The sequence below is a fragment of the Cricetulus griseus genome, chromosome 3 (genome assembly GCF_003668045.3).
Source record: "Cricetulus griseus strain 17A/GY chromosome 3, alternate assembly CriGri-PICRH-1.0, whole genome shotgun sequence".
NCBI lineage: Eukaryota > Metazoa > Chordata > Mammalia > Rodentia > Cricetidae > Cricetulus > Cricetulus griseus.
Window position 1 is genome coordinate 20,808,564 of NC_048596.1, and position 27,560 is coordinate 20,836,123.

The 27,560-nt window shown below is 42.8% G+C and overlaps 1 protein-coding gene across 2 annotated transcripts in view; it reads right to left on the bottom strand.

The window, feature by feature from the left end:
- The window catches only part of Cc2d2b (coiled-coil and C2 domain containing 2B), an 88,170-nt gene extending 60,610 nt beyond the window's left edge, over positions 1 to 27,560 (bottom strand). Inside the window, exons 1-12 of one of the 2 annotated variants that reach the window (XM_027407355.2) lie at positions 27,519 to 27,560; positions 22,821 to 22,878; positions 21,993 to 21,998; positions 21,830 to 21,900; positions 20,950 to 21,015; positions 18,778 to 18,873; positions 12,784 to 12,982; positions 12,561 to 12,697; positions 12,343 to 12,471; positions 8,578 to 8,787; positions 2,952 to 3,049; positions 853 to 993 (exon numbers count right to left, since the gene is read on the bottom strand). In XM_027407355.2, coding sequence (XP_027263156.2) covers positions 853 to 993; positions 2,952 to 3,049; positions 8,578 to 8,787; positions 12,343 to 12,471; positions 12,561 to 12,697; positions 12,784 to 12,982; positions 18,778 to 18,873; positions 20,950 to 21,015; positions 21,830 to 21,900; positions 21,993 to 21,998; positions 22,821 to 22,878; positions 27,519 to 27,560 — 1,253 coding nt within the window. The remainder of the gene's footprint in view (positions 1 to 852; positions 994 to 2,951; positions 3,050 to 8,577; positions 8,788 to 12,342; positions 12,472 to 12,560; positions 12,698 to 12,783; positions 12,983 to 18,777; positions 18,874 to 20,949; positions 21,016 to 21,829; positions 21,901 to 21,992; positions 21,999 to 22,820; positions 22,879 to 27,518) is intronic. The other variant, XM_035441837.1, reaches the window with a different exon arrangement.

The window sequence follows — 27,560 nt, forward strand, 5'->3', positions numbered from 1 at the left end:
CCTCTGGTAGGACTGGAGTTCAAAGCAGTTGGGAATAAGACTTGGGGAACACAGATTATGTGCTCAAGTCCACCATTCCCAATAGCCTTGTGGTATCTGTGGCTGTCCTTTTGGAGTTCATGGTACATGGGTGTGTCAAGTGGTTTAAAAGATTAGAAGCAAGTTCAAGCTTGTATTGATTTGGGAGTTATGATGGAATTCCATGCTGGGTTTGTGTTTAGAAACTGTCAGACGAGCTTTTGTTACTACTGAACAGTGGAGGAACAACAGAAACCACTCCTTCCCTAGTTGTCTGAAAAAGACTCAGAACAAACAGTTGTCAGGAGCAGACTAGCTATTTCTCTGGGATTCATAAACTGCTTACACCATTAACAAATTTAATTCCAAATTAGAAATCCTGCTTAAATCTAACTTTCAAAAATATTTTACCATCTTTTACATATGGAGTATGATTGCTGGGTCCACATTCAACTTTGTGAGAAAGTACCAAACCACTTTTTTGCCCATCAGCAAGGAGTGCAGATTTTTGCTGCCTGGTGTCCTTGGTGGCATCTGTTAATGACTTTCTGATTTTAGCCTTTTGGACAGGTATGTTGACACTGTTTTACTGTGGCTTTAACTTTCTTTTCTCTCTGGCATGTTTTCATGTGTTCATCACCCATCCACTTACCTCCTGGGGCACATCTGTCCAAACCCTTTGGCCACTTTCAAATCAAGCTACCTTCTAGCAAATTTGTAAGACAATGAGTTCTTACTATGTGCCTTCCACATTTTCCCCCAGTGAGTGCCAATTCTTGGTATTCACAGGCACTCCCTCAGAGACCAAGAGATACTAGTAGAGTGACCACTTACTTGTGAAACTGCAGCTTTACTGGGGTGCTTGTAAATCCTTGCTTTTGCCTGAGAGATTTCATCTGTTTCCAAGTCTGTAGAACTCTGTGCAGAAGGGAGTGGTCCTTTTCCCTTTCTTCATGATATAGTCGCTTTGTGTCACTGTGAGAATCATCGCAGACCAAGAGTGGACAGCTAGGTTAGAACTGTCAGTCACTTGAAACACTGAAGAAGAACATACTGGACTGAACCCATCTGTTCCCCCTACATGACCCACATCTGGAACCTCTGTCTTAGGATGCTTTTCTTTTACCCACTGAAAACCCAGCAGAAATGGACTCGGCAGAGGTTTTTTAAATCACTATTCAAAAATGCTCTGCTAAAACTCAAGCTTTCCGGAAAAAGGAAAATCTCCTAGCTGAGGAGTCAGAGAGATCCCAAAGGAATGGACAGTGATGCTGCAAGAAAGGGACAGTGAAGGAAGGAAGGAAGGAAGGGGCTGGGAGCCTTGGAATTTGGTGATATTTCTTGCTATCTATGTGACATTTAGATCATTTCTGGTTGGTACTCTACTATTCGTGACCAAACAGTGTAAACCAGTCAGTGCTTTATTTGCTCTTGTATAAGGGTATCATCCTCCCATAAGTGGGAAGTTCCATTTGGACAGCCCTGCAGCCACTAATTTAGGAAGAGTTCAGATATTTTTGGGTCTCAGAATCTCAAAAGATTTTGGTGAGAAGAAATGATGGGGATAACCCTGGATACGGTCATTCTAGGAAGGTTCTGGGGAAAGACTGTCATTATTTAAAATACTTGAGGGTAGAGAAATGCCATTCACTATTGAACCTGTATCATTTCCATGGAGAGTGGCTACTCTCAAAAGCCCTTTTATTTTTTTTATTTTTCTTCGAGACAGGGTTTCTCTGTGACTTTGGAGGCTGTCCTGGAACTAGCTCTTATAGACCAGGCTGGTCTTAAACTCACAGAGATCCACCTGCCTCTGCCTCCCAAGTGCTAGGACTAAAGGCTTGCGCCACCACTGACCGGCCTCAAAAGCCCCTTTATTAACACATTAAAACCCACCACCCACGACAATGGACCCTCATGTCCTCATCAACTTTAAAGGCTCCACCTCCAAATACTGTTATCAACAACCATTTGGACATACCACTGATGGCACTGTTAAATGCCTAGATCATGAGCATTCTAACTCAACTAAAAGATGGATACTTAATCTGGCTGTACCACTGGTAGGCGGTTGTGCCTCGCAGGAGGAACTATGTCACTTTCGAGTGACTTGATTGGATGCGTCTTGCACCTAAACCTTCCCCTTTCCTTTCCTCACTTTCTGCTTCCTATCTGCATGCTTTTTGGTCAGTATCCCCTCTGCCACATTCTCCCCCACCAAAACTTCAAGCCTTCTCAGGTCCATCACATCTTTTTGGAGCTCCTCTGATGAGGGTCAGTCTAAGTAACGCCTCTCAGGTCGCCTAGGCTGTCATTGTCTGTTTCACAGACTCAGCTCTTTCCAAGCTCTTATCTCCAAGTTCACTGACTTCTCTGTCTGCCCAAACCTACTTTGAAACCAAGTCCTCGAGTGAGTTTCCTTTTCAGTTACTCTACTTTCCAGTTCCAGTCTTTCTCTTTGGGAATTCTGCAAAGTTTTTCATCAAGAAATCTTTCATCAGGAGATATTAAACCTACCAGGATTTTCTCATGGTAGTTCTATAAAATGTTTCTACACAAACACAGGTCTTAAGGAAAGACTGGCAATGTTTCTGTAATCTCCTGAAGAGTAGGAAGTTCTATTTTTCAAATTTCATATATCTCAGAGCAAACACATGCCATCTAATCTACTTAGTAAATGTTTGATGCATGCAGAACTCACTCAAAACCTACCTTATCGCCGGGCATTGGTGGCACATGCCTTTAATCCCAGCACTCGGGAGGCAGAGGCAGGCGGATCTCTGTGAGTTTGAGGCCAGCCTGGTCTCCAGAGCGAGTGCCAGGATAGGCTCCAAAGCTACACAGAGAAACCCTGTCTCAAAAAAACAAAACAAAACAAAACAAAAAACAAACAAAAAGCAAAAAACAAAAAAAAAAAAACCAAACAAACCTACCTTATCTGCCAATAATAATCTTCTAAGGATTCTCTGGTAAACTGGCTTATTTCAGGTTTGTTTCTGGCTAGTTTGGTAGTCTCTGTCAGTGCTTTCAGCTGCAACCAAGAAGAGAGGTTTTTGCTGTATTTATTTCATATACATGGGACTAACTCACCTGTAGAGACCTAAGTCCAGATGTATGCAGCAGAATCACACAAGTGTAAATGTTGCCCTACCTTTTATAATTTAATTATTGTTTAGTAATGAAAGCAAGGTAAGACTAGACCAATACGTGAGTGGAGGAGGTGATCCTTACACACATAACAGTCCATAAATATATGCAGCAGACTACAGTAAAGACAGTTGTTCAAGTCAGTACAGAAATGGTAGCCCAGGCTCACCTCCGGAGGCAAAGCATCAAGTTGGAGCCTAATTTTATCCATGACACAGCTATAAGTTACACATAGAATAAAAGGGTAGAAGTTATGCACACATAATAACACATGGAAAAGTATCTATAATTTGATCTGTCAGATGCCAGCTGTGACTGGTTGCCCTTAAATGATCATTTTTCTTGGTTAAGAGAATAAGGATGGATTTGTTAGACTGTGGAAATATGTGACAATGATCTCAAACAGCTTATTTTATGTGCAGAGCTATGAGTATCAACAATAAAGATTAAGCCGCTCCATAAATGTATTAGTAGACAGTACTCTATGGAGATAAAACTTACTGTTGCTACACAAGGTTTTTTTTTTTTAATTTTTTTTATTAGTCCAAATTAGGAACAAGCTTGCTTCACATGTCAATCCCTTCTCCCTCTCCCTCCCCTCCCCCAACCCTTCCTCAATCCCCTACCTACCCCCATCCCATCCACCCTCCACTCCCCAGGCAGGGTAGGGCCCTTGATGGTGGCTCCCCAAAGTCCACCACATCATCCTGGACTGGGCCTAGGCCCTCCCCCATGTGTCCAGGCTGAGAGTGCATCCCTTCACGTGGGATGGGCTCTTAAAGTCCCTTCTTACATCAGGGAAAAATACTAATCCACTACCAGGGGCCCCTAGAGTGCAGAGGCCTCCTCATTGACATCCATGTTCAGGGGTCTGGATCAGTCCTGTGCTGGCCTCCCAGACAGCAGTCTGGGGTCCATGTGCTCCCCCCTTGTTCAGGCCAGCTGATTCTGTGGGTTTCACCAGCCTGGTACTGACCCCTTTAACCTTCATTCCTCCCTCTCTGCATCTAGGTTCCAGAGTTCAGTTCAGTGTATATCTGTGGGTGTCTGCCTCTGCTTCCATCAGCCACTGGATGAGGGCTCTAGGATGGCATAAAAAGTAGTCATCAGTCTCATTATAGGGGAAGGGCATTTAGGTTATCCTCTCCACCATTGCCTGGATTGTCAGTTCGTGTCATCCTTGTAGATCTCTGGAAATCTCCCTAGTGCCAGATCTCTCCTTAGACCTATAATGGCTCCCTCTGATATGGTATCTCTCATCCTGCTCTCCTCTATTCTTCCCCCAACTCAACCTTTCTGCTCCTCCATTTCCTCCTCTCCCCTCTTCTTCTCCTCCTCTCATTCTGGCAGCTCCCTCCCCCCACCCTCATGCTCCCAATTAGCTCAGGAGTTCCTGCCCCTTCCCAGTCTCTGGGGTCCATGCATTTTTCCCTTAGAGTCTTTCTTGTTTCCAAGTTTCTTTGGTGCAGAGGATTGTAGGCTGGCAATACTTTGCTCTATGTCTAAAATTCATATATGAGTGAGTACATATCAAGTTTGTCTTTTTGTGACTGGGTTACCTCACTCAGGATGGTTTCTTCTAGTTCCAACCATTTGCCTGCGAATTTCAAGATTCCATTGTTTTTTCTGCTGAGTAGTACTCCATTGTGGAAATGTACCACATTTTCTCTATCCATTCTTCAGTTGAGGGGCATCTAGGCTGCTTCCAGGTTCTGGCTATTATAAACAATGCTGCTATGAAGATGGTTGAACATATGTCCTTATTGTATGAACGTGCATTATTTGGGTATATGCCCAAGAGAGGAATTACTGGATCTTGAAGTAGACTAATTCCCATTTTTCTGAGCAACCGCCATACTTATTTCCAAAGTGGTCTTACAAGTTTGCACTCCCACCAGCAATGGAGGAGTGTTCCTTTTTCTCCACATCCTCTCCAGCATAGATTGTCATTGGTGTTTTTGATTTTAGCCATTCTGGCTGGTGTAAGATGGTATCTCAGAGTTGTTTTGATTTGCATTTCTCTGATGGCCAAGAATTTTGAGCACTTTCTTAAGTGTCTTTCAGCCATTTCAGATTCCTCTGTTGAGAATTCTCTATTTAGTTCTGCACTGATGGGGAAAGTATTTCTGTGTTTGTTTATCTTATTGATTGTTGAGTAAAATACTGTTTGGCCAATGGCAGCAAGTTAGACAGGACTAGGAGTCAAAGAGGATTCTGGGAAATGTAGTAGAGAAGTGGTGATCCAGGCTGGAAGTGACATAGCAAGGAGAAACAGGAAGGGTCCCCTTTTCCCCTTCCTTCTCCAGCGGCTCCATGTGAGCCACCGGCAAGAGAGGGTGCCAGCGAAAGGCATCCTCTATAAGATAAGTCTTACAAAATATATAGATTTATGATAATTAAGACTAAGCTAACAGTCATTGGCCAAGCAGTTTTGAACCTAATACAAGTCTCTCTGTGCATTAATTGGGGCCCTAACTCGCGTGGGGCACTTGTAGAGTGCACACGTGGCAGTAGGGCTCAGCGGCTTTTGGCGGAAAGATTTATCGTAACACTGCACCCCACTTTTTAATTTCATTGTTTGGTGTCTTGGTGGCTAGCTTCTTGAGTTCATTGTATATTTTGGAAATCAGCTCTCCGTCAGATGTGGGGTTGGTGAAGATCTTTCCCCATTCTGTGGGCTGTCGATTTGTCTTACTGACTGTGTCCTTTGCCTTAAAGAAGCTTCTCAGTTTCAGGGCTACACAAGGTTTTAAAGATGAGATATTTCCCAGGCTTTATAGCCCCGGCCTCCAGAGGACTCCAGAAACACCTCTGCACCAACCAGGAACCAGGTGCCAGGTGGGTGGGCACTGTCACTATGACTTTTGGAAGCATGGTCCTGCCCAGCACCTTGATGGACCAAGTGGGACAAGGAGTCACATACAAAGACCTGGGGCAGTCCATCCCAGGCTCCGAGGAGAAAACATGAGCCCACTCAGCACATATGGTGAGCAAATGTACGGTGTGGTATGGGAGACAGAGACAGATAAATGGTTCATGTCCTTGGACAGGGTTATGTCTGAAGAGGTGAGATAGGCTGAGGTGGGTGGCTTGATTGCCATGCAGGGCCATGGTGATGTCTGGGCTGAAGCTGGGGCCCATGTCTGGGTTCATGGCTCGATGCAGCCTCCATCTCTACCGATGTCTGTGGCTCCTGATACCACCAAAGGCTGAGAGGATAAGGCTGTACAGAGTTGAACCCACCCCTCATTAGCTGTAGCACTAGGGAGAACTGGTCCTGCCCCTCCCTGACTAAAGCACTCAGGAGAGAGGGTCCTACATGTCACCTGGACAGCACAATAGAGCTGCCCCTGAGGGTGTGTAAGCAGGAGGCCTGACCCCACCCCTGCTCATCGATACAAAGGGTGAACCATCAAAGACAATGCTGGAGAGCTCACCCAGGTGGGGTGGAGAGGGTGACAGGCTGACTAACCCTGCAACTGCCCAGGCCCAGAACCAGGGTAACGGAGTTGGCCCACCCCTCCATCCACCCCATCCATGATCTGCAGGAGCACATGAAGGGGCCTGACCCACAAACCTAAAGCTGCAGGATCTCCACTACACAGGGCAACAACAGGATATCCAAGAGGAGTACCACTGAGGGCCCAGTAGCAATAGTGTAGCAGAAACCAAAGGCCTCGAACCAGACCAATGACTCTCTGCGATGAACACTTGCAAGTAAAGACATGTGGACGGAGGGGTTTACTGCATGACTCACTGGGTCATGCCGCAGCTTCCATGATGAGATTTTTCCTTTTTTCTTTCTTTTGTTTTTTCCCTCTTAAATTTTATTTTATTGGTGGAGGGATAGCAAAGACAGAGGTCAGATACGAAGGGACAGGGAAATGGATGGGATCAGGATGCATGATGTGAAAGACAAAGAATAAATGAAAAGAACGTTTAAAATGAGGTAAAAATTGTTGGGTAAATCATGTGAGCAGAGATCTGAAAATAAAATTACTTTCAAGGACCTGCGTCAGCTTCAGAATGAGCTCCTCTGTGCATGAACACCGCAACTACCCTGCACTAAAACCTAGAATTTTTGGTATTCGTGGGGACTATTCTCATGTTGTCCATCTATTTCCTCCCTCTATTAAATTTTCTCAACACTCAATAACATATAATTCAAGCAGATGAACCAAGGTCTAGAATTTCTGCACTAGTACACTAGTATTTTTTTTTTTAAGAGAGGGTTTTTACAATCTATCCCAGGCTGATCTCAAACTGAAAGCAACCTTCCTCAGCCTCCCTGAACTGGAATAACAGGTGTGTACCAACACAGCAGGTTACATTTGTATCTAGCAAGCAGGCATTCATTAAAGTACAGCTCATACACAACCCTTTTGAGATGCCTGGTGACTCTGTCAACATTGCCTGGTTAGTGAAATACTGTACTATCTAGTTTCAAGCATACTCAGTTGAATGAGACCTACCATTATTTTTCTCTAAGAGAATATTAGTTAAACAAAATTCTTGGGTACCAGAACCCAAAGAAGGTCTAGATGAGAGGTGGCACAGTAATCAATGGATACATCTCTGATGTTTCTTTAGAATTTATGACTCTCTTTATGATGTCCACAGATTACTACTTTGATTTGCCATCCTCAGAAGAAGACTGTTCAATTTCACAGGAGGTTCAAGACTGCTGCTTGTTTTTAATTAAAAAACAAACAAACAAACAAACAAACAAAACCAAAAATGCTAAACTACAAGTCTTAAAAGTGGTACCTCTTAAAGCCATTTGTGGTGATTTGAAAGAAAATGTCCCCAAAGTGAGTGGCTCCATTAGGAGGTGTGGCCCTCTTGGAGTAGGTGTGGTCTTGTTGGAGGAAGTGTGTCACTGAGGAGGTGGGTTTTGAGGTCTCATATATGCTCAAGTCACACTCAGTGTTTCAGACCACTTCCTGTTGCCTGTGAGTCAAGATGTAGGACTCTCAGCTCCCTCTCGAGCACCATGTCTGCCTGCATGCTGCCTTGCTTCCCACCGTGATGATAATGGACTAAACCTCTGAATGGTAAGTGAGCCACGACAATTAAATAATATCCTTTATAAGAGTTACCACAGTCATGGTGTCTCTTCACAACAATAGAAACCCTAACTAAGACACCACTGTAATTTCAAATGTTCTTGCATCATAGGGCCAAGAGTAGCACTGACTAGTAGATGCTTTACCTGTGGCAAACGTCCTGTGGGGCAGGCTTGAGGCTGTCTGCTAAGCAAGTCAAACCCTCCAATTTGCTCTCAGATTTGTTCTAATGGGTTAAATGTTTAAGCACTAAGGAAGAATGTTCTCTGCTAATTGTTCTATTCCAAGAGCATCCTCCTCCAGTAGTAAGTGTTGGGCCCTAGAAAGCTGAAGGGAGCCCCCTCACCTTCTCATAGAGCAGCTGAGATAAACCTTGCTTCTGCCTGTCCTGGAAAGACTCACAGAGCTGGAGCAGCCTGGCACATAGGACTTGTTCTTGATTGAAGAGCGGGTGATGGCTGAACTGCAAGCCCACGATGTTAAGATCTAATTGGTACATTTCTCTTTGACCATCCATTCTGCTTCTAAAACAGCATCCCAGGTCAGATTTCACTGCCTTGTAAAGAAAAATATGCCCAAGTTCATTTGATTCTGTTGCCTTTGAAACCACAAGTAATGTTTCCTTATAAAATAACAGACCAGGGGTATTTAAACTCTAGAGCTTCAGAACTATAAAGGTAGCAAATGGCTCATCTTTGAAATTTATTTTAACTCTTGATTTAATAAAATAGTTTTATATTGCATTTTTCCTTTTTTATTACAACAACTTATTTTAACACAGAATATTAATCATCTTGCTGTAAATTATTGTCATCTATGTCATTTCTGTTTATGTGGATGCTGGACTTTCAATTTACAAGATCCAAAATAATGTTTTATAGGAAGGAACACCACTGCAAATTGTGTTGCAACTTTTGCATTAAGAGTTTTGTCTTGTGAGTCAGAGTTACATGGAATTATCTATTAAAACATTATTTATAAGTGAATATACTGGTAATTATGGTAATCATCTGAAGAGTCCCTTGAAGAAACCCAGACTCTTTAAGTGGTCTATGGACACCGCCCCACTCTCTACAAAAGGCCATCTCCATTAGGATACTAGATTGCACCTCCATTATAATTGTCTCTGTCTGGAGGACTCAGGTTATATGCAAAATGGTTCATCTATGTCTTAATCCACCGTCTTCAGTTTAAGCATGTGTGTATAAACGTGTGTGTGGCTGGCTTTTAGTGATGTTATTTGAGAGAGATGGTGAGTTCCTTAGCATGTATCATCTAATCGAATTCACAGGACTGAATCCACCTCAGAAAGATAGCACTGAGCCCTCTCTCTGGCTCAGTCTGGTGTGAAGGGTCTACTGTTGGGGTTTGAATGGGGTTTTACCCCTCGGAAGCTCACACTGAAATTTGATTGCTAAGCCGGGCGTTGGTGGCGCACGCCTTTAATCCCAGCACTCGAGAGGCAGAGGCAGGTGGATCTCTGTGAGTTGGAGGCCAGCCTGGTATATAGATCAAGTTCCAGGACAGCCTCCAAAACACTACAGAGAAACCCCTAACCCCCCACCCCCAAGAAATTTGATGGCTAAAGTTATTTAGAAGTAGGAACAAGTGGGACTTTTAGGAGGTTATCCTTGCCCATTTTTCATGAACAGATTAATCACAAGATTAGTAGCTGCATGAGATTAATGGTGTTTTAGTCTGCTTTCTCTTGCTGTAGTAAAGACCATGGCCAGGAGCAACCTGGAGAGGAAAGGGTTTATTTGGCTCACGTGCCCCGCAGACTTGCCCACAGGCAGAGACTTGCTTAGATATCTCCAACTTGTGTCAAACTGACAAAAAACTAACCAGGACAAATGAATTTAATGGTTCCCTCAAGAGTGGGCCATCGGCTGGTAAAGTCTGTTTTGCTGAGTCTTGAATGCACCCCACCTCTTGCCAGGACACACTGCACTGTCTGGGGACTCTGCCAGCAAGGTCATTATCAGACATAGTCCCTCGACCTTGGAGAGAACCAGGACCTCAGTAAACATCTTTGAAGCTTACATAGTCTGTGATACTGTTATTTAAACAGAAAACTGACTAAGGCCATCCAGTCTGTGTCACTGTTGTCACACCTGCTGTTATGCTGGGGTAAGCGATGCCCCATCCCAAACCTGGTATGGCAGACCAGATGTTCCCTAAGGACTAGAAGCCACCAGCATTATTGATAAACCTCTGACTCTCTACTTTTTCCCCCGAGTTAGTAACTCAGCCTTGGTGGCTTCAAAGAGGAAGGGGAAAATCCATAAAAGCTTGTTTTTAATTAACCATATTTGTTAAGTCCCTGTCCTTTATATAATGGCCAACTCAAGTCTACCTAAGGAATTTATCATTTAATAGTATGCTGGTAAGCTGGCTATTACCATGAAAAACACCAAGAAGACAACATAGTTTAAAACTATTAGATGACAGATTTGGAGATTCAAGTTAGAGAAGCTTGTCTTGTTTAGCAAATGGAGCACTAGCTAGCTGCAACACACACACTTGATTTTATTTGCTCCAGTGGGGAGACATTAGAATTGCCTGGTCTTTTCTTACTCAATACTTACTGGCTATGGTCCTCAGAAGCTAAAACATAATAACCGAGCTGATGGAGTTTCTAATAACAATCAGAGAACTTGAGTTTACACTGTAAGCAAAAGCTAAAGGAGAGAGTGACTATAGACTGTTCAGCTGGCACAGGGTAACGTGCTTTATGAGTTCTCTGTTGCGAAAAATGGTCAAATAAGTAGAGCATTCAGGAGGCAGATTTTAATTCAACAGCAGGAGATGATTAGTTCTATGAGGTACAGGAATGTATTATCTTGGGAGATAGTAAGTTAGAACTTCCACTCCCAAGAATTCTCCATCTTGGTATGCAGAGCCAAAGTCTATTTAAACAATAAACCAAGGAATTACCCTTTCTGTTATTAACCACTGTCTTCATCACTGTTCTAATGTGTGCCAAGACACCATGACAAGGGCAACTCTTATAAAAGAGAGCATTTAATTAGGGCTTGCTTACAGTTTCAGAGGTTTAGTCCATTGTTAGCACAAAGGGGAGTATAGAGGCATGCTGGTACTGGAGCAGTGGCTGAGCAGTGGCTGAGAGCTACAGCCTGATCTGCAGCTAGGAGAGAGAGCGAGAGAGAGAGAGAGAGAGAGAGAGAGAGAGAGAGAGAGAGAGAGAGAGAGAGAGAGAGAGAGAGGAGGAACAGAGAGACAGAGACAGACACAGAGAGAGATGGAGAGAGAGACACAGAGATGGAAAGAGATAGAAAGAGGGAAAGAAGTGGAAAGCAGGGGAGGGGAGGGGGAAAGAGAGAAAGACTGGGCCTGGCCAGCTTGGATTTTTGAAACCTCAAAGCCCACCCCCAGTGACACACCTTCTCCAACAAGGCCACACCTCCTAGTCTTTCTCAAATAGAGCCACTCCCTGATGACTCAGCATTCAAACATACGAGCCACTCCTGTTCAAACCACCACAGAGGCTGTTGGGCATTATATAGTAAAACTAAATTCATATAAACCTAGAGCCAGCGTTTCTATTCTGTGATATTTACCCAATGGAAAATACATGTACACATATAGTCAGAACACATGTGTAAACCTTCTCAGCAGTGTTGTTACAATGGCCAACAACTGGATATGTCTGATATCCATCAATAGAAGAACAGACAAATAAAATGTGGTATTCATTCAATCGATTTTTATACAGAAAAAGATAGGCAAACTATTGCTGCATACAAGCAGTAATTTTCTATGATTTCATTCATGTCAAAGACACAAAACTAACAGAGAAGAGCAATTGCACAGTGCTGAGTGCCACAGTGGCACTTCCCTTGAATACCAGTCAATGGGCTTCTTTTTACAAAGTTTGTATTGTGGTTTTCACTACACATTTTATTTGAGTATTTCCCATCATTAAATAGGCCTCAGTAATCTTAAAGATCACTTAATATTTTACCCAAGGTTAGCTATTCTATGACTAGGCTTAGTATCCTTAGAAGGTAAAATAAAACCATAGAAATAGTAATTGATATAACAGGAGCCATCATCCAGGCATTATCACAAACAGGTTCCTGATGCTTACCTTCCTGTGTATAGTCTTTAGTGCTGGATTCAAAGATTCCTTGCTCATGCTGATCCTAAAATTCCAAGACTGTCTAATAGGTGACGGCAATGACATTATTTCTCCACTTTCTTCAAACCAACATTTTCCCTATCAGAAATACATACAAAATACAGTAATTGAATATTTCACTAAAAACAAATGTCGTATGTGAGCATTAGCTGGTGTGGTACACTTGCCTCCTGTAGGCTGAGCAGGCGGTTTTCCATTTTGTTGCGGATCTTTTTATATGTCGCTGGCTTTTTCTTAATGTAGAATCCTTCATCTTCTAAAATTCGAGGCATCATGCCTTTTGGCAGTTTACGCTGGTTGGCCACTTAATGATAAAACTCAGATAATCACTTTAAAGTGCCCTATAGCGTGGCACATTCATGACTTGTGCATTTCAGGGAAGTGTATTACCTGGAGAGCTACTTGGCACAAAGACAATTGCCTCCTGTCTTTTCATCTGTTCTTGGTCATCTTCATATTCCGCAGCTTTTACTTCAAATAAATCCATTAAAATTACTTCTTCCACAAAATCCTCATCTTGGCCCTCAGCAGCAGTTTGTAAACTACCACCAAATGCAGAGGGTTTGAAGTAACTATCACTTACTGATTTCTGTTGAATATCAAAAATAAAAATCAGTCACCCTATGAACAGCCTGCAGACAAAAGACACATTATGGAGCCTTACTGTGGTATTCCGATCCACCTAGCCCAGATCAAGTTGAAGTTGAAACTATAATATATATGGTTGATAAAATAAGTTTTGCTGACTATAGAGGAACTCATTTAAGGCTACTGTTATATAATGTGTTTTTATAGATCACTGTTCAAGTCTTCAGTGACTGTTGCTGAAACAGAAGAATAACTTAGGTCCCTTCTGCCCTAGGGAAAAGGGTCAGACACAAGACCGATGTGGATCTACAGGGATACAAGACCTATGTGGTCTTCAAACCTCCTCTGTTGCTGAATATTTGACTGCACTGTGACACCCTGAAACTGTGTTAATAAAGTTAACCTTGAGTCAGAGGGTGGAGCCAGTAACTAGTTGACCGGAATTAGCCATAGAGAAGCCAGGAATACAGACAGAGAAGACGGACAGGAAGGAGTGCGGAGGGACTTAGAGATTTAGAGTGCTTTCTTCCATCTGGGAAGCATGGAGAGAAGGTCAGCTGGTCGCCACTCCTCCAGCATTTCTTTGATCCATCAGGTTTTCTCCGCAATATCTGACTCCTGAGTCTTTATGGGTAACAGAACGACTTAGATCAACGAATTTTGGCATCCAGTGCATAGCATGAGATCACACTGTGGCTTCTAAAGCCACCTCTTCTCCCAGCCTCCTCCACTGCTCAGGTAGCTTCTCCTGCCACCCATCCCTCACCCCCTTCCCAGCTGTGGACCCCCAGAGTCAGCCCCTCAGGCTGAAAATGTACATTTAGGGTAAGTCATAAAATAGAATCACAGAAGCACTTTCATTTTTGTTTGGTTTTTAAGATAGAGTCAGCCAGTCAGTATGTTGCTCTGGCCAGTCCAGAACTCACTGTGTAGCCCATACTGACCTAAAATAAAACTCAAGATCCCCATGCTTTGGTCTCCCAACAACTGCTGTGAGCTGCATACCCATGCCAGTGTGTGCCAGCAGCCCTGGCTCACGGAAGTCTTGTGATGCACAATTAGGCATCACTCGGGCTTGTGTCAAGTCTTTCTACTGTCATTTCCCCCTTCCTATCTTTTATATGAAATCACAGAAATATTTTATATCTGATATTTTTGAATTATATTTTAGGATTCAAACAAGGTATGATTCCAACAAGCAGAAGCAAGATTTGGGGGATCTCCACACAGGGGAGCCCCTTAAATATTCTTGCCACCAACTAGGGAGGGTTCTTTGCCCAAGCTGGTGCTTCCATGCCAGTGTTCCTCTACACCACTGTGGGTATAGGCCAAGGTTCTCAATCCTCATGGCCAAGGACAGCGGGCTCTCCAATGTGGCCCGTGAGGATGGCCCCTGTGCTATGGGCATCTTTATGAGCCATATCTAACCTGTCTTTGTTTTCAGTTTGAGTCAAGCTACGATCTTGACTCAATAAGCCCTACCCGCCCAGCTCTTTCTCACTTAGTCTAATCCAGCTGCTATCCCAAACCATCACCTTCCTGACCTTCCGTAGGCAGCTCCCAGCAGGACATTCCTTGTTCTGTCAACTGCTGGGTGACTGGAGTCTAGGCTCAGAAGACCCAAATGAAGATGGATGTAAGTAAGCACTGTGTGACAAAAGGAGATGCTGTCCCTGACTATCTCAAAGGAACAGCCCCCACCCCAACTATGGAGTGGTGAGCAGAACCCTCTGAGAGCATCCTCAGACTTCACCCTGGGTGCACGTATTAGGTTGGACCACCCACTTTTCTCCCAGCAGGAAGGGGCCACACTCAAATTTGGCCTCCTGTAAAATAGATTTCCTCTCTATCCAAGAGAGATAGTGGCTTCCATCAGGAAGATAGCTCTCCCAGATAACTCCAAGTAGCATTCATCTAACTGGGCTCCAGAATGCCCAGCCAGGCCCAGGGCCCCACCCTTTGCTTGACTTCTTTCATATGTTCGCTATAAGGAGGGACCTGCACCTGGCTCCTGTACTCTGCTAGGTGGGATCAACAGAGACAAAAGTTTCTCCTTTCCCAGAAACCCCCCCCCCCCCACTTAACCTCATCTTAAGATACTGGAAGGTCAGTTGTCTTAGTATTTAGGATCTTGGGAAGGACAGAAAAATATCTTCTTGATATTCAAATATTCATTGAGTACCTAACATGCTCCAGAAAGAAAATAAGTAGACAAAAATATCTGTATGGGCAGTACTAAGACTTAGGAAGAAAAACAAAGCAGGGGAAGTGTAGGGAGCCGTCCCTGCATTCTCCATTACAATGATGGTGCCTGCAGGCACTGAATGTAAATTATTTCGCAGGCGCTGGGTAATTTTCCATTTCCTTGATCTCTGCCTATTCCGTGGCTCATATGGCCTGAGGAGCTGAAGCCAATCATAGGGGTGACACGTCCCAGGCAGCGCTGCCAGCCTTTATTAGGGGACGGGATTCTTGGCTCGGGGTCTCCGCTCTGGTAAGCTTATGCTCTCCTCTCAAGATGCATTAAAGCTTTCCTGCAGAAGGATCCGAATGTCCTGTCTGATTCTTGCCGGCGAGAATATCGCGCAGGACAGGGGAAGGACACAGAGAATTTTGGGCTGGGTGGGTTGGAACTATTATTTTAGATAGGACTTTCAGGTATAGTATCTTCAATCATGTGTCATTCAAGCTGACACCCAAATGTAGTGAGGGAAGCAACATGAATCTAAGACAGGAACTTTCAAGGCAGATAAGTGAGGGTAAAGTCCCCAGGGCAAGAGGGGACTGTAAGGGAGGAACACATAGAGGCATGAGGCTGGGGTTAGGTGATGGAGGAGGAAACCAGAGGAAATGATACAAAGACAGAGCGCTACTAAGTGGCCAGGTCGTGAGGGCCTTGAAGAATGCCAAAAGGACCTTTGCCTTCAATGTAAGTACAACGAGAAACTCTTGGAAAGGGTTAAGCAAAAGAATGGTCTTAGGTTGTAAGAGGATTGCCTCAGGACTTCATGGTACTTGTTCCAAGTGCAACGGTGGAGACAGAGAGAGGCTTGGCGGTGGTTTAAACCAGAGTGGCACCTGTGAAGGTAAAAACCATGGGTCTGATGATGGGGCAGTCTGAAGGTAAAGCTGACAGATTTGTGATGAACTAGGTATGAGGCCTAAGAATAACGCAGGATCCAGGTATGACACCAACAAGGTTTGGTTGGAGAACCGGAAGAATGGAACTGGCACTCACGCATTCTTTCTATGGATGAATGTGCTGTGTATATAAAGCTGGGGATGGTGCATGAGCACAGAGAACAATGAGGGGAATGGTAACAAAAATTTTCTCAGGACAGAAGGTTTCAGACGGTGTTTATTTTTCCCTTGTAGTTTCTGAATTAAGTTTTTGAGTAGTGTTTGTGTTTTATTTTTCAAACTTTTAAAAATAAAGTTTTTATTGTTGTTTTGTGGGGTTTGTTGGTTTTATGTTTTTGGGAGAAGGGTCTCACTACACAGATCAGGCTGGCCTTATCTCTCAAATGGTGGGATTACAGGCATGCCCCATGAGGAACAGCTGACAGTAAACATTTTTTATCATAAAAAAAGAAACCTAATAAAAGCAGTAAAAGACCACAGCAGAACACACAAAAATAGATGGAAAGAACTGGAAGTGAGCAGGGAGGACCCAGGAGACCAGGAGGACCTTGAAAGGAGGATCCAGGGGATGCAGCAACATACTGGCTTTGAGGACTGGGACAGTGGGTTCTGGGTGGTAGGGCCCTGAGGAAACACAAAGGTTCACACTGGAGGAAGTCACAGGGACGGGACAAACAGTAAAACAGAGCGATGGATGCAGGGGTGGGGAAGAGGAGTGAGAACCAGAACTGGAGTGGGGTGTGGGACAGGCACACAGCATAACCTGCTGAGGAGTTCCAGAAAGAACAGGAAGACCGGAGAGAATGGGGGGGGGGGTTGTGGTTGGCTGTGGAGGAACAACAAGCTGGAGAGATGTGAGGAGTAATGGAGACTACAACGTGAGGGGTGACGGAGACTACAACGTGAGGGGTGACGGAGACTACAATGTGAGGGGTAATGGAGACTACAACGTGAGGAAACACTTCTTAGACAAGAAAAACAAAGGACACAGAAGTTCACAGGCTGTGGATCTAATACCTCACACTTCCCTGCTCTGTGGATGCTCAACTCTCCCGCTTTAGTTTCCTTATCTATAGAATATAAACAATAAAGCATGTCTCACAGATTTGGGTATGTGTGTACATGTGGGCCTGAGTGTGTGTACACGTGTGAGTGAGTGTCCAGGCAGAAAATCACACCAGGTGTTGTTCTTAGGTGAGCTCCATCTTTTTTTCTGAGCCAGTCTCTAATTGGCTTGTAATTTGTCAAGTCGGCTAGACTGCCTCTCCAGGATCCTGCCTGTTGCCTGTCTCTGCCTCTCCAGGGTCCTGCCTCTCTCTCTCTCTCTCTCTCTCTCTCTCTCTCTCTCTCTCTCTCTCTCTCTCTCTCTCTCTCTCTCTTTCTCTCTGAGGTACCAGTATTACACATGCATACCACTTGCTGCCATACTTGGCTTTTTTACCTGGGTTCTGGGGACCAAGCACAGCTCCTCACATGTGCATGGCACATGAGCTAGCTCCCCAGCCCTCACCTGTGAGCATAGAATATCACGATCCATTTTGATAACACAGTATATCACCAAACATCAAGTAAGCACTCAGTAAATGTTAGGTATTGTGATGAGCAGCTCAACTCCAAGAGAAAAGAAAGGCATAATAATGAGATTTTCATCTTCCAAGCCAGACATAAGGGTGCATGCCTGAAATCTTAACACTCAGAAGGCTGAGTAGGTGTAGGTGTAGGTGTAGGTTCTTTTCAGCCAGGTCCCGCCCCAAATAAACACACAGAGTCATATATTAATTTATAAACTGTTGGCCGATGGCTAGAGCTTTTTATTGGCTACATCTGTCTTAATTATTAGCCCATTTTTATAAATGTATGTATTTCCACGTGGTCTTGGCTTACCAGAGAACACCCTGGTATCCTATCCTCCCAGTCTCTACATGGCGTCCCCTTTCAGTCCCTGTGTCCCTACCTTTCCCAGAATTCCCCTCGTCTCCTAGTCCTACCTATCTCTCCCTGACTCTATTGGCCAAACAGTGTTTTATTCCTCAACCAACAAGAGAAACATATATACAGAAGGACTTCCGCCATCAAGTAGGAGGGTCCAGAGCTTCTGGCCAACTTGGGTTACAGGGAAAGATCCTGTCTCAAAATGAAACAAAATGCAAACACACACAAACACACAGAGGAATATTGCGAGACATTTGGTTATACCATGTAAAGATTGTCACTGATTGGTTTATGAAAAAACAAAACAAAACAAAACAAAAAAACAAAAAAAAAAAAACTAAATGGCCAGAGCTAGGCAGGACTTCCAGACAGAGATCTCTGGGAAGAAGAAAGGGGGAGTCGCCAGCTGGACACAGAGGTAGCAGGACATGTAGGAGGAGAAGTCAAAGCCATGGGCCACGTGGAAGCATGCAGATTAATAGAAATGGGTTAATTTAAGTTTCAAGAGTTACTTAGAAACAAGCCTAACCTAGGGCTGAGTTTTCATAAATTAATAAGAAATCTCTGTGTCGTTATTTGGGAGCTGGCTGACAGGACAGAGAAAGACTCATTACACACGGATCCACCTCCTGTGCGGCTCTTTCATCCTATGCTTTTAACAAGTAGCTGGTTTAATAAATAGTGGGGGAGAGTAAGGACGTAAAATGGAGAAACAAGTCTTACCTGCTGTGCAGACCGGCTCACAGCCGAGTCTTCTTCCCCACTCAGGATGAAAAATGAAAGACCTTCATCCAGCAAGACTTCAGTCTGGGGGGTTAAACAGCAGCAGACAAGTGTTTAATGTAACGGATACATGCACCGTCTGCATGCAAGCCAAGAAACATTTCCATAGGACAGATGGTAGCTTAGTAGCAAACACGGAACAACACAGCAGCTATTTTACTAGCTTGTATCACTTAGCTTTGATTCATAACTTGCCCGTGTGTGTGTGTGTGTGTGTGTGTGTGTGTGTGTGTGTGTGTGTGTGTGTATGTGTGTGTCTACCCTCTCACGCTCACCTGAGTAGTTGGGGGATTATTTCACAATTTAATCAAAATGCTGCCTTGGGTCAATGTTCCTATTTCAAGTGTCCTCATGGACATATGCTCACATTTACCCACATGCATGGATGGTATCCTACTCCCACAATATTGGGTGGCATATTCTTAGTTACAGACACATTCATAAATAAGTCCTCTCTTTTCCATGCTGCAAATTCAGATTCTTTGAAATACAAATAATACTACTTTCTTTCTCATATATATGAGAAATATATATATATATATATATATATATATATATATATATTGCCTTAAGAGAAGGGTAGAAGGGACTCAAAAAAAAGGTCACTCTAGAAATAAAAGAGTTTCAAAACACTCAAAACATGAAAATTTGCCTTCTATTTTGTTTATATCTAGAGTTTAGCTGCCTTCTGCACATACAGACTCTCTCAATGTCTTTGCTTATCATTGGCTTCCTGAACACATAAGCTTGTATTTAGCATGGAAATTCTTATTTTATTTAATTTGTACATTTATGTATGCAAGTGTATGTGCCTGTATGTGTGCTTATGTGCACCACATGTTTTGTTTTGTTTTTTTTTTTTTTTTAGATCTGAAGAGCTAACTGTCCCCCATGCTTGTGGCAAAACTGCCAGCTCTCAGCTCTGTCCTCCAGCTCTGATTCCAGACCCACTCATATCCGGACACTAAGCTACTTCTTCCATATTCTTTTATGGGGAATGATATGCACAACTTGCATGTGTGTCCTGTAACAGGCAACCTGCAATTCATTTCTTTATTTCTGTCTACAAGTGAAAAAGTAGAACTTTGTGCCTCGGGCTCACAGATGAGACACACATGTGTAAGGCACCCATGAGTCTGAGTAACTAAGGGGTAAATTAGAGGGAACAAGACTTCACCTTTTTGTTTTGTTTTGTTTTTTAAGACAGGGTTTCTCTGTGTAGCTTTGGAGCTAGTCCTGGAACTCGCTCTGTAGACCAGGCTGGCCTCAAACTCACAGAGATCCGCCTGCCTCTGCCTCCCGAGTGCTGAGATTAAAGGTGTGCACCACCAACACCTGGCAAGACTTCAACTTTAATGCAGACACTTTTACTTTCAGTTAATTCATTCATTTTTTATGGTTATTGTTGCAGCAACTTAGCCTGTACTCTAACACAGCTACTATCCCAAATCTGAATCATTTCAAATATGTAACTGCACATAAACTCTAGCACCAAATCTCTAATTTGGGAGCATCTCTGATGCTGTTAGAATAATTAACCGGGAGGTCCTTGGCTGAGGTGATTCCAGAGTCCACAGTTTGTATGTAAGAATTCAGTGTGGTGAGGTACACGCCAGGAACTCGAAGTTTAGTTTTCAGTTACAAACTGCCGGCTCACTCCTGACAAGGGACATTATAATTACTGCCCCACTTTGCTGAATCAGATGTTTTCACTGTCTTATTTATGTCTTCAGGAGTTCCATGATTGCTTTCCCTTCATACTCCCCTGGTGGATCCCTAACAAGTTGCCGTCTGGAGCTGCCTACTTCAGGAGTTGCTATCTGTGCAAGAAAACTCTGTAAAACTTAATGTGCTTAAGTTTATCTTTTAATGACATCTTGTTATAATTTATTAGGATAAGAAGTGCCAGGTGGGAATAGTGATTGCAAATGGGCACAAGTGTTCTTTTATGGGACAACACAGATGGCCTAAAACTGGATTGTGTTGTCGATCACACAATTCTGTAGTTTAGCTACAAGGCATTAAGTTGTATGCTAAAAAGGACAAATTTTTGTTGTGTAAGATACACCTCCATAAAGGTATTTTTAAAGTCTTTTTAAAAAAGTTATTCACCTTAGACCATTGATGACTCTTTGTTTCAGCGAGCAGCTGAGACGAGGACTTATCACCTTGACTGATCTGAAACACAAAGTTTAACAGAAAATAAGCATAGAACATATAAGTCTTCTGTCCAAAATGAATAAAAGTAAAAATCCCTCAATGATTTTCTTTTTTAAAGTGTGTTTATGCATATATACATATAACCATTTATCTTTACCTGAAATACCATATATATAATTACTATGACCAGATGGACTTTTCCTGGTTTAGGTTTAAAAACACAGGGTGTGTGTGCTGGCTAGACTTCTGTTAACTTGACACCAGCTAATTATTTGAAAGGAGGGAAACTCAATTGAGAAAATGCCTCCATTAGATCCAACTGAAAGGCATTTTCTTAACTGGTGATTGATGGGGGAGGGCCCAGAAGACTGTGGGTGGTGCCATCCCTGGGCTAGTGGTCCTGGGCTCTATAAGAAAGCAGGTTGAGCAAGCCATGAGGAGCAAGCCTGTAAGCAGCATTTTTCCATGACTCTGCATCAGTTCCTGCTTCCTGGTTCCTGCCCTGCTTGGATTCCTGTCCTGACTTCCTTCAGTGATGAACACTGATGCAGATGTGTAAGCCAAATAAACCCCTTCCTCTCCAACTTACTTTTTGGTCAGGGCGTTTTGTCACAGCAATAAAAACCCTAACTCGGACAGGGTGTTAAGACATGGAAGGAAAAGGAAAGGGAAGAAAAGAGAGGAAAGAAGGAGAAACAAAGCAGGCTAGAGGTTGGAGCTTTTTTAGAATTGAGCTATATTGTCTTCCTTGACAATAAAAAGGTCTATTATGATCCATGTTCCACTTAAAACAGTCATTCTGTGAACAGGAAAAAGCAATTAAGAGCATTACCTTAGCATTTTTTAGTTTTTCTCTTACTTTGCCTCTCAGTGTCTCTGTGATATTTCGATTTTCTTCTGCATCTAAATCAAGACACCAGTGTTACACAGAGTTCACATGATTGTATCATAATTACTCAGCAGTGACAGCAAAAATCCTCATGTGTATCTTGCACCTATGTCTAAACACCAGGGAGAAAAGGCCAGTGTCCCATGAGCACTTAGAACTGCGTCTCCTCTCCGTTCTCTCAGGGAACAGTTTTAGCTATGGCAAATTGTGTTTCTCTTGTAACTTTTTCTGAGTCTCTTACTTCTTCCTCAGACATCAGCCAGGGTCTTTCCTGTATACAAGCAAAGCATAAAATGGCTCGGACAAAGAACCTTTGCTGTTGTTTTCTTGTTAGAAAAAAAAATAATCTCTTGAGAACATTTCTATTCCACATAGAATGTCCTGAGGCATGAACTAATGCTGAAGACTCGTTATGTTGCTGCTACTATTGCTGCTATTAAACTGGAAGAATGATTGAAAGGAAGTGTGTGTACTCTAAGCCATTTGCTACTTTCTGCCACTAACAGGATGCACGTATTGAGAAAGACGGTGGCTGTTCAGTTCTGAATACAATAAAAAAAAAAAAAGATGAATTGGTCATGTTCCCATGGAGTTTGCTTTTTCCCCTCCTGTTGGGTACTCGTAAGTTGTGAGATAGGAATAAGGAGAAGGAATAGAGCTAAGTCACAAGACATCTTCTGCATCCACACATCTTTAAGGTCTGACCCAGTCTCAGGCAGCGGTGAATCCTCTCCACATGTACAGTTAATGATGGAGAAAACGGAACATCATAAGTTCAATCTCTATGTATTTCCTCAGGCCCATCCTGTGTTACATAGGAAACCTAGCTTATGTTTACACTCTAGAATGCTGAGGCTCCAGGATGGGAGTAATCATTTACATTTCTAAAACTAAAACTCCAGGACATGAGAATTGTGGCACACTTAGGGAGAACCTTTAAAGAGATGCCTGTCCATTATTTCTTCTGTGCTGCTGTATGCTGCTTCTGACATCTGTGGGGGAAAGCAGGGAAGGTTAGATGGCATCTGGCAGTTATTGGACAGAGTTTCTTATGTAAATCAACCTTCCCAACATTGTCTCGTGTAAGGTTATCAATTCACATTCCTTGTCTACTCAAACTTGAATCTTTCTTAGGAACATGAATTTTTTTTTATTTTTTATATATTTGAATTACAAACAAGATTGAATTATTTGACAATCCCAGTTCCCTTCTCCCTCCCTTCCTCCCCTACCAGTCCCCCAACTAAAATCCTACCTATCATATGTCATTTCTTCTAATCTACACCTGACTCAACCTTTCTGCTTCCTCATGACCTCTGCATCCTTCCTTTTCTTCCCTTCTCATTCTTGTAGCTCCCTCCCCCCTCTTCCCATGCTCTCAATTAGTAACATGAATTCTTTATATATGATTGGTTTTAAAATTAAGTAACTGCTACCTGTAATATCAAAACAAAAACCTCTTAAAATGACAAAATCTGACTGAGACTTGTTCTTTGTGCTTATGTACTACTGGCTTTGTGTTTCTTCTAGGAGAGTCTGATAAAATTATACATGCATAAAAGTACATTAAAAACCCAACATTACAGCAGTGTCTCTGCTTGAGGATTTCTCCATAGTGTTTGACAATATGCACACACTCCTTCTGGAAATGACGTTGCCTTCTATTCTTAACCATTATCACCCCTGTATCTTCAGTGGCCACACTGTTCCCCATCACAGAAAGGTAAGCGTACTCAAGGCTTTTGGGGAGCACTCCATGGCCCCTCAAATACGTGTCTTTGGCTCTGACTCCCCTCCCTAACATCAAAAGCCGTTCTGGCTGCCTCCTGGTAGGAAGACCTGAATGCCATCGTTAAAAGTTCAGTATGTTAAGTTAACCATTTTCGGTTTCTCAAAGCTCTGTCTTATAAAGTAACTGTTCTTGCATTCTGGCGGTATGGAGTATGAGTTTATTTTAAACTTTAAATTTGAGATGTATTATTACATATCTTGAAATTTATTATATACTCTTGAAAAAACAGTTGCACCTACTGACCAAAACAGTGTGAAGCTGGAGTGGGAAGAGTTAAAAAGATACATATTAGCTTCACAGTTACATTCAAAACGTGGATTCGGGGGCTCCTGAGATAGCTCAGTGGGTGAAAGTGCCGGTCACCAATGCCAGCACCTAAGTTCTGTTCCTAGGAACCACACAGGAGGATGAAAGACTCAACACCCACAAATTGTCCTCCAGCCTCCACAGGCGCTCTATGCATGAAAACACACACACACACACACACACACACACACACACACACACACACACACACACACACACCACACACACACACACACAAATAAATACATGTAATAAAAATTTTAAGGATGGACTTTTGTTGAAAATCAAAGTAGGTTACAACATGATCATGGTTTCAAAAAAAAGTTAATATAACAAGAATCTAGTCAATGGACTTTACAGAAGAATTTCAAAATCTGCCAGTGATCCCTGTATCATAGTTAGAAGTCCTGAATACTGTCACCATGAGCCGATATGCCCCCTTCTCACTAACCACCAACACAATCCTCAAAACAACTGAAGATACCCAGGACAGTGACCCTGAATTGACAGCAGAACACTGACCTTAGGAAGAGATTGGTAGAGGGAGACCTAGCTTTAATTTCCAACCTCTAGGCAGTGGTTTTCAACCTTCCAAACACTGTGACTCTTTAATACAGTTTAATACAGTGACCCCCAACCATAAAATTATGTTTGTTGCTATTTCATAACTATAACTTTGCTACTGTTATGAATTGTAATGTACATATTTGTGTTTTCTGGTGGTCTTAGGTGACCCCTGTGAATGGACCATTCGAACCCTCAAAGGGGTCAGAACTCATGGGTTGAGAACTGCTGCTCTAGGTTATGACTAAGGAAGATTTTACAGGTATAAAGGCTTTTAAATCAGAGAATTCCCAAATAAATAGCATGATGATTTACTTCAGGGACTTAGGGAAACAAGCCAAATGTAAAGATAGTTATCAGAGACAGACTAGATCAGAGCAGAAATTAATAAAATGAAAACATTAGTAACATTAATAAAAAGAACAACATCCAGAATCAATCACACAAGGAGTTGATTCTTTGGAAAAAATAAACACGGGTAATAAACCCTTAATGGTTAATCTTGGGCGTCAGCTTGAAGGAATCCAAGATTAAGTAAGAAACACACCTGTTGGGCAGGTCTTTGAAGGTGATTCCCAGAAGGATTAACTGAGGGGAAGACCCTTCTCACAAGTGAGTGGCACCTCCCAGCAGCAGCCCGAGTACAAAATAAGGTAGTCTAAACTCACGGCATTTGCTTCTCTAGGCTTCTCTCCTTGCTGGTGAGTATATCTGCCCTGCTGCTCTCATAGCTGCTACTACCCTTGGCTGACATCAGAACCCAGTCTCCTTCGTCTCCCAAGGTGGACTCAGGACCCAGCTATAGACCCACACAACTGGAGCTGCCCATTATTTGGAAAAGGTGTCAAAACATACACTGCAAAAATAGACAACATCTTCAACAAATGATGCCGGAAAAACTAAATTTGTGTATAGGATAATCCACATCTCTTCTCTTGTACAAAATCTACTCCAAGTGGATCACAGACCTTATTGTAACTTTTAAACTGCTAGACAAGCTGTTATGCCTTTCTAAGAAACATGGACACGTATTTCAAGATGTAAGCATAAGCAAAGACTCTGAAAAGGATTCCATCAGAAAAAAAAATGATCACAAGAGTTGACAAGTGGGATTATGTGAAATGAAAAAGCTGCTATACTGTGCTGGGGCTCGGCCTGTATCAGTCCTACACTACACAGGCCATCTACTCTGGACTGATGTCTTTGGTGCTGCCATCCGAACAGCCCCGGGCTCATCCCTGAGTGGGACAGTGTGGACCTGGGGAAACTCCTAGCTACCCCGAGGTGTTAAGGACAGGACCCAGACACATCTTGTCATCTCAGGAGGCTCTTAGTCCATGCTGGCTACTAGAGTCCACAGTTTATTCAAGCATCCTCTTAAATAGCTTTCCAGCAGTGGGGGTGATACCAGAAGACATCTATTATCATGTATAAAGCTGATATCAAATATTTCCTTTAATCTTAGAGGCACCTCTAAAACTGCACATCCCCACCAGCCTCTCACCAGTCCCTACGCACGTATACAAGCCCTCAGAACAGGTGTGGGCCCATCTAGGGCCTAAGTCTGTAGTTATGAAAACTAGTAGTCATTCTCCACTGAGGCCAAGCCATCCAGTGGCAACCAGCTGGGCATCTAAAAGCCAATGTGAGAGTCGAGCTCCTGGGATAGAGTTTGAGGCCTTCGTCCTAAATACCATAATTGATATTTTTGGGGCCCCGACAATACTGCAAAGAAAACAACTGGCAGGGGGAAAGAGATGGTGTAGAGGCTGTAAAGAACTGCAAAAAATAAGCATCAGTTCCCAATCATCTAGCTGAAAGAGGCTTAGTACATGTGGAGGTTTGAAAGAAAACAGCCCCCAAAGGGAGTGGCACTATTAGGAGGTGTGGCCTTGTTGGAGGAAGTGTGTTCCTGTGGGGGAAGACTTTGAGGTCTCTTTTGCTCAAGCTTCCCTCAGTGACAACTTCCTGTTACTATGGCTGAAGATGTAGGACTCTCAGCTTCAGCACCATGTCTGCTGCACACTGCCATGCTCCCCGTCCTGATGATAATGGACTGAACCTCTCAAACTGTAAGCTGCCACCCTAATTAAATGTTTTCTTCATAAGAGTTGCTGTGGTCATGGTGTCTCTCACAGCAATAGAAACCCTAACTTAGCGCACTAAATAGCTCTCAAGAAGCAATGTGAGTCGCCAATCAATATTTGGAAAAGTGCTCAAACTCTCAGCCACCAGGAAAATGTAAATTAAAAATGGTGTCGGATTCTATCTCATTCCTGTCAGAATAGTCATCATGAAGAGAACAAACAACAAATTCAGGCTGTGGGTATATGAAGAAAGAGGAACCCGAATGCACTGAGACAGCCACTAGGAAATTAGTATGCAGTCTCTAAAAAAAAAAAAAAAAAAAAAAAAAAAAAAAAAACCTGAAGATGCAACAATAATGTGACTCAGCTATACTATTTCTGGACATAGACCAAACTCAAGTCAATATATCAAAGGCATTTGCAACCAGGCATGGTGTGGTGGCGCATGCCTATAATCCCAGCACTCATGAGGCAGAGGCAGGCAGATCTCTGTAAATTTGAAGCCAGTCTGGTCTACAAATTGAGTTCCAAAACACCAGGATGACAAAGAAAGACCCTGTTTCCAAAAAACAAAGCAAAAACTAAAGACATTTGCACATTCATATTTATTGTTGTACTATTCATGATAGTTCAGAAATGGCCTCCAGTAGATGAACTCATAAGATGAATTCCCATTGCATGGGAGGAAGCAGGGGATGCTTTTAATGACCTCTATATGCCCTTTTCTTGTCTACAAACTGTTTAAGGCTCAAAATGTATAACAAGAGACCACAAACCCAACTGAATGCAAATGAACACTGTTTTCAGGAAATCATACCTCTTGGTAAAATGCTACAAAAACTTATTTTTTAAAAAGCCCTCAAAAATCCCATTAATACTTTACCTTTTTAAAGATCTCTTCTCTTCTCTTTGAGATCTTTTTCAT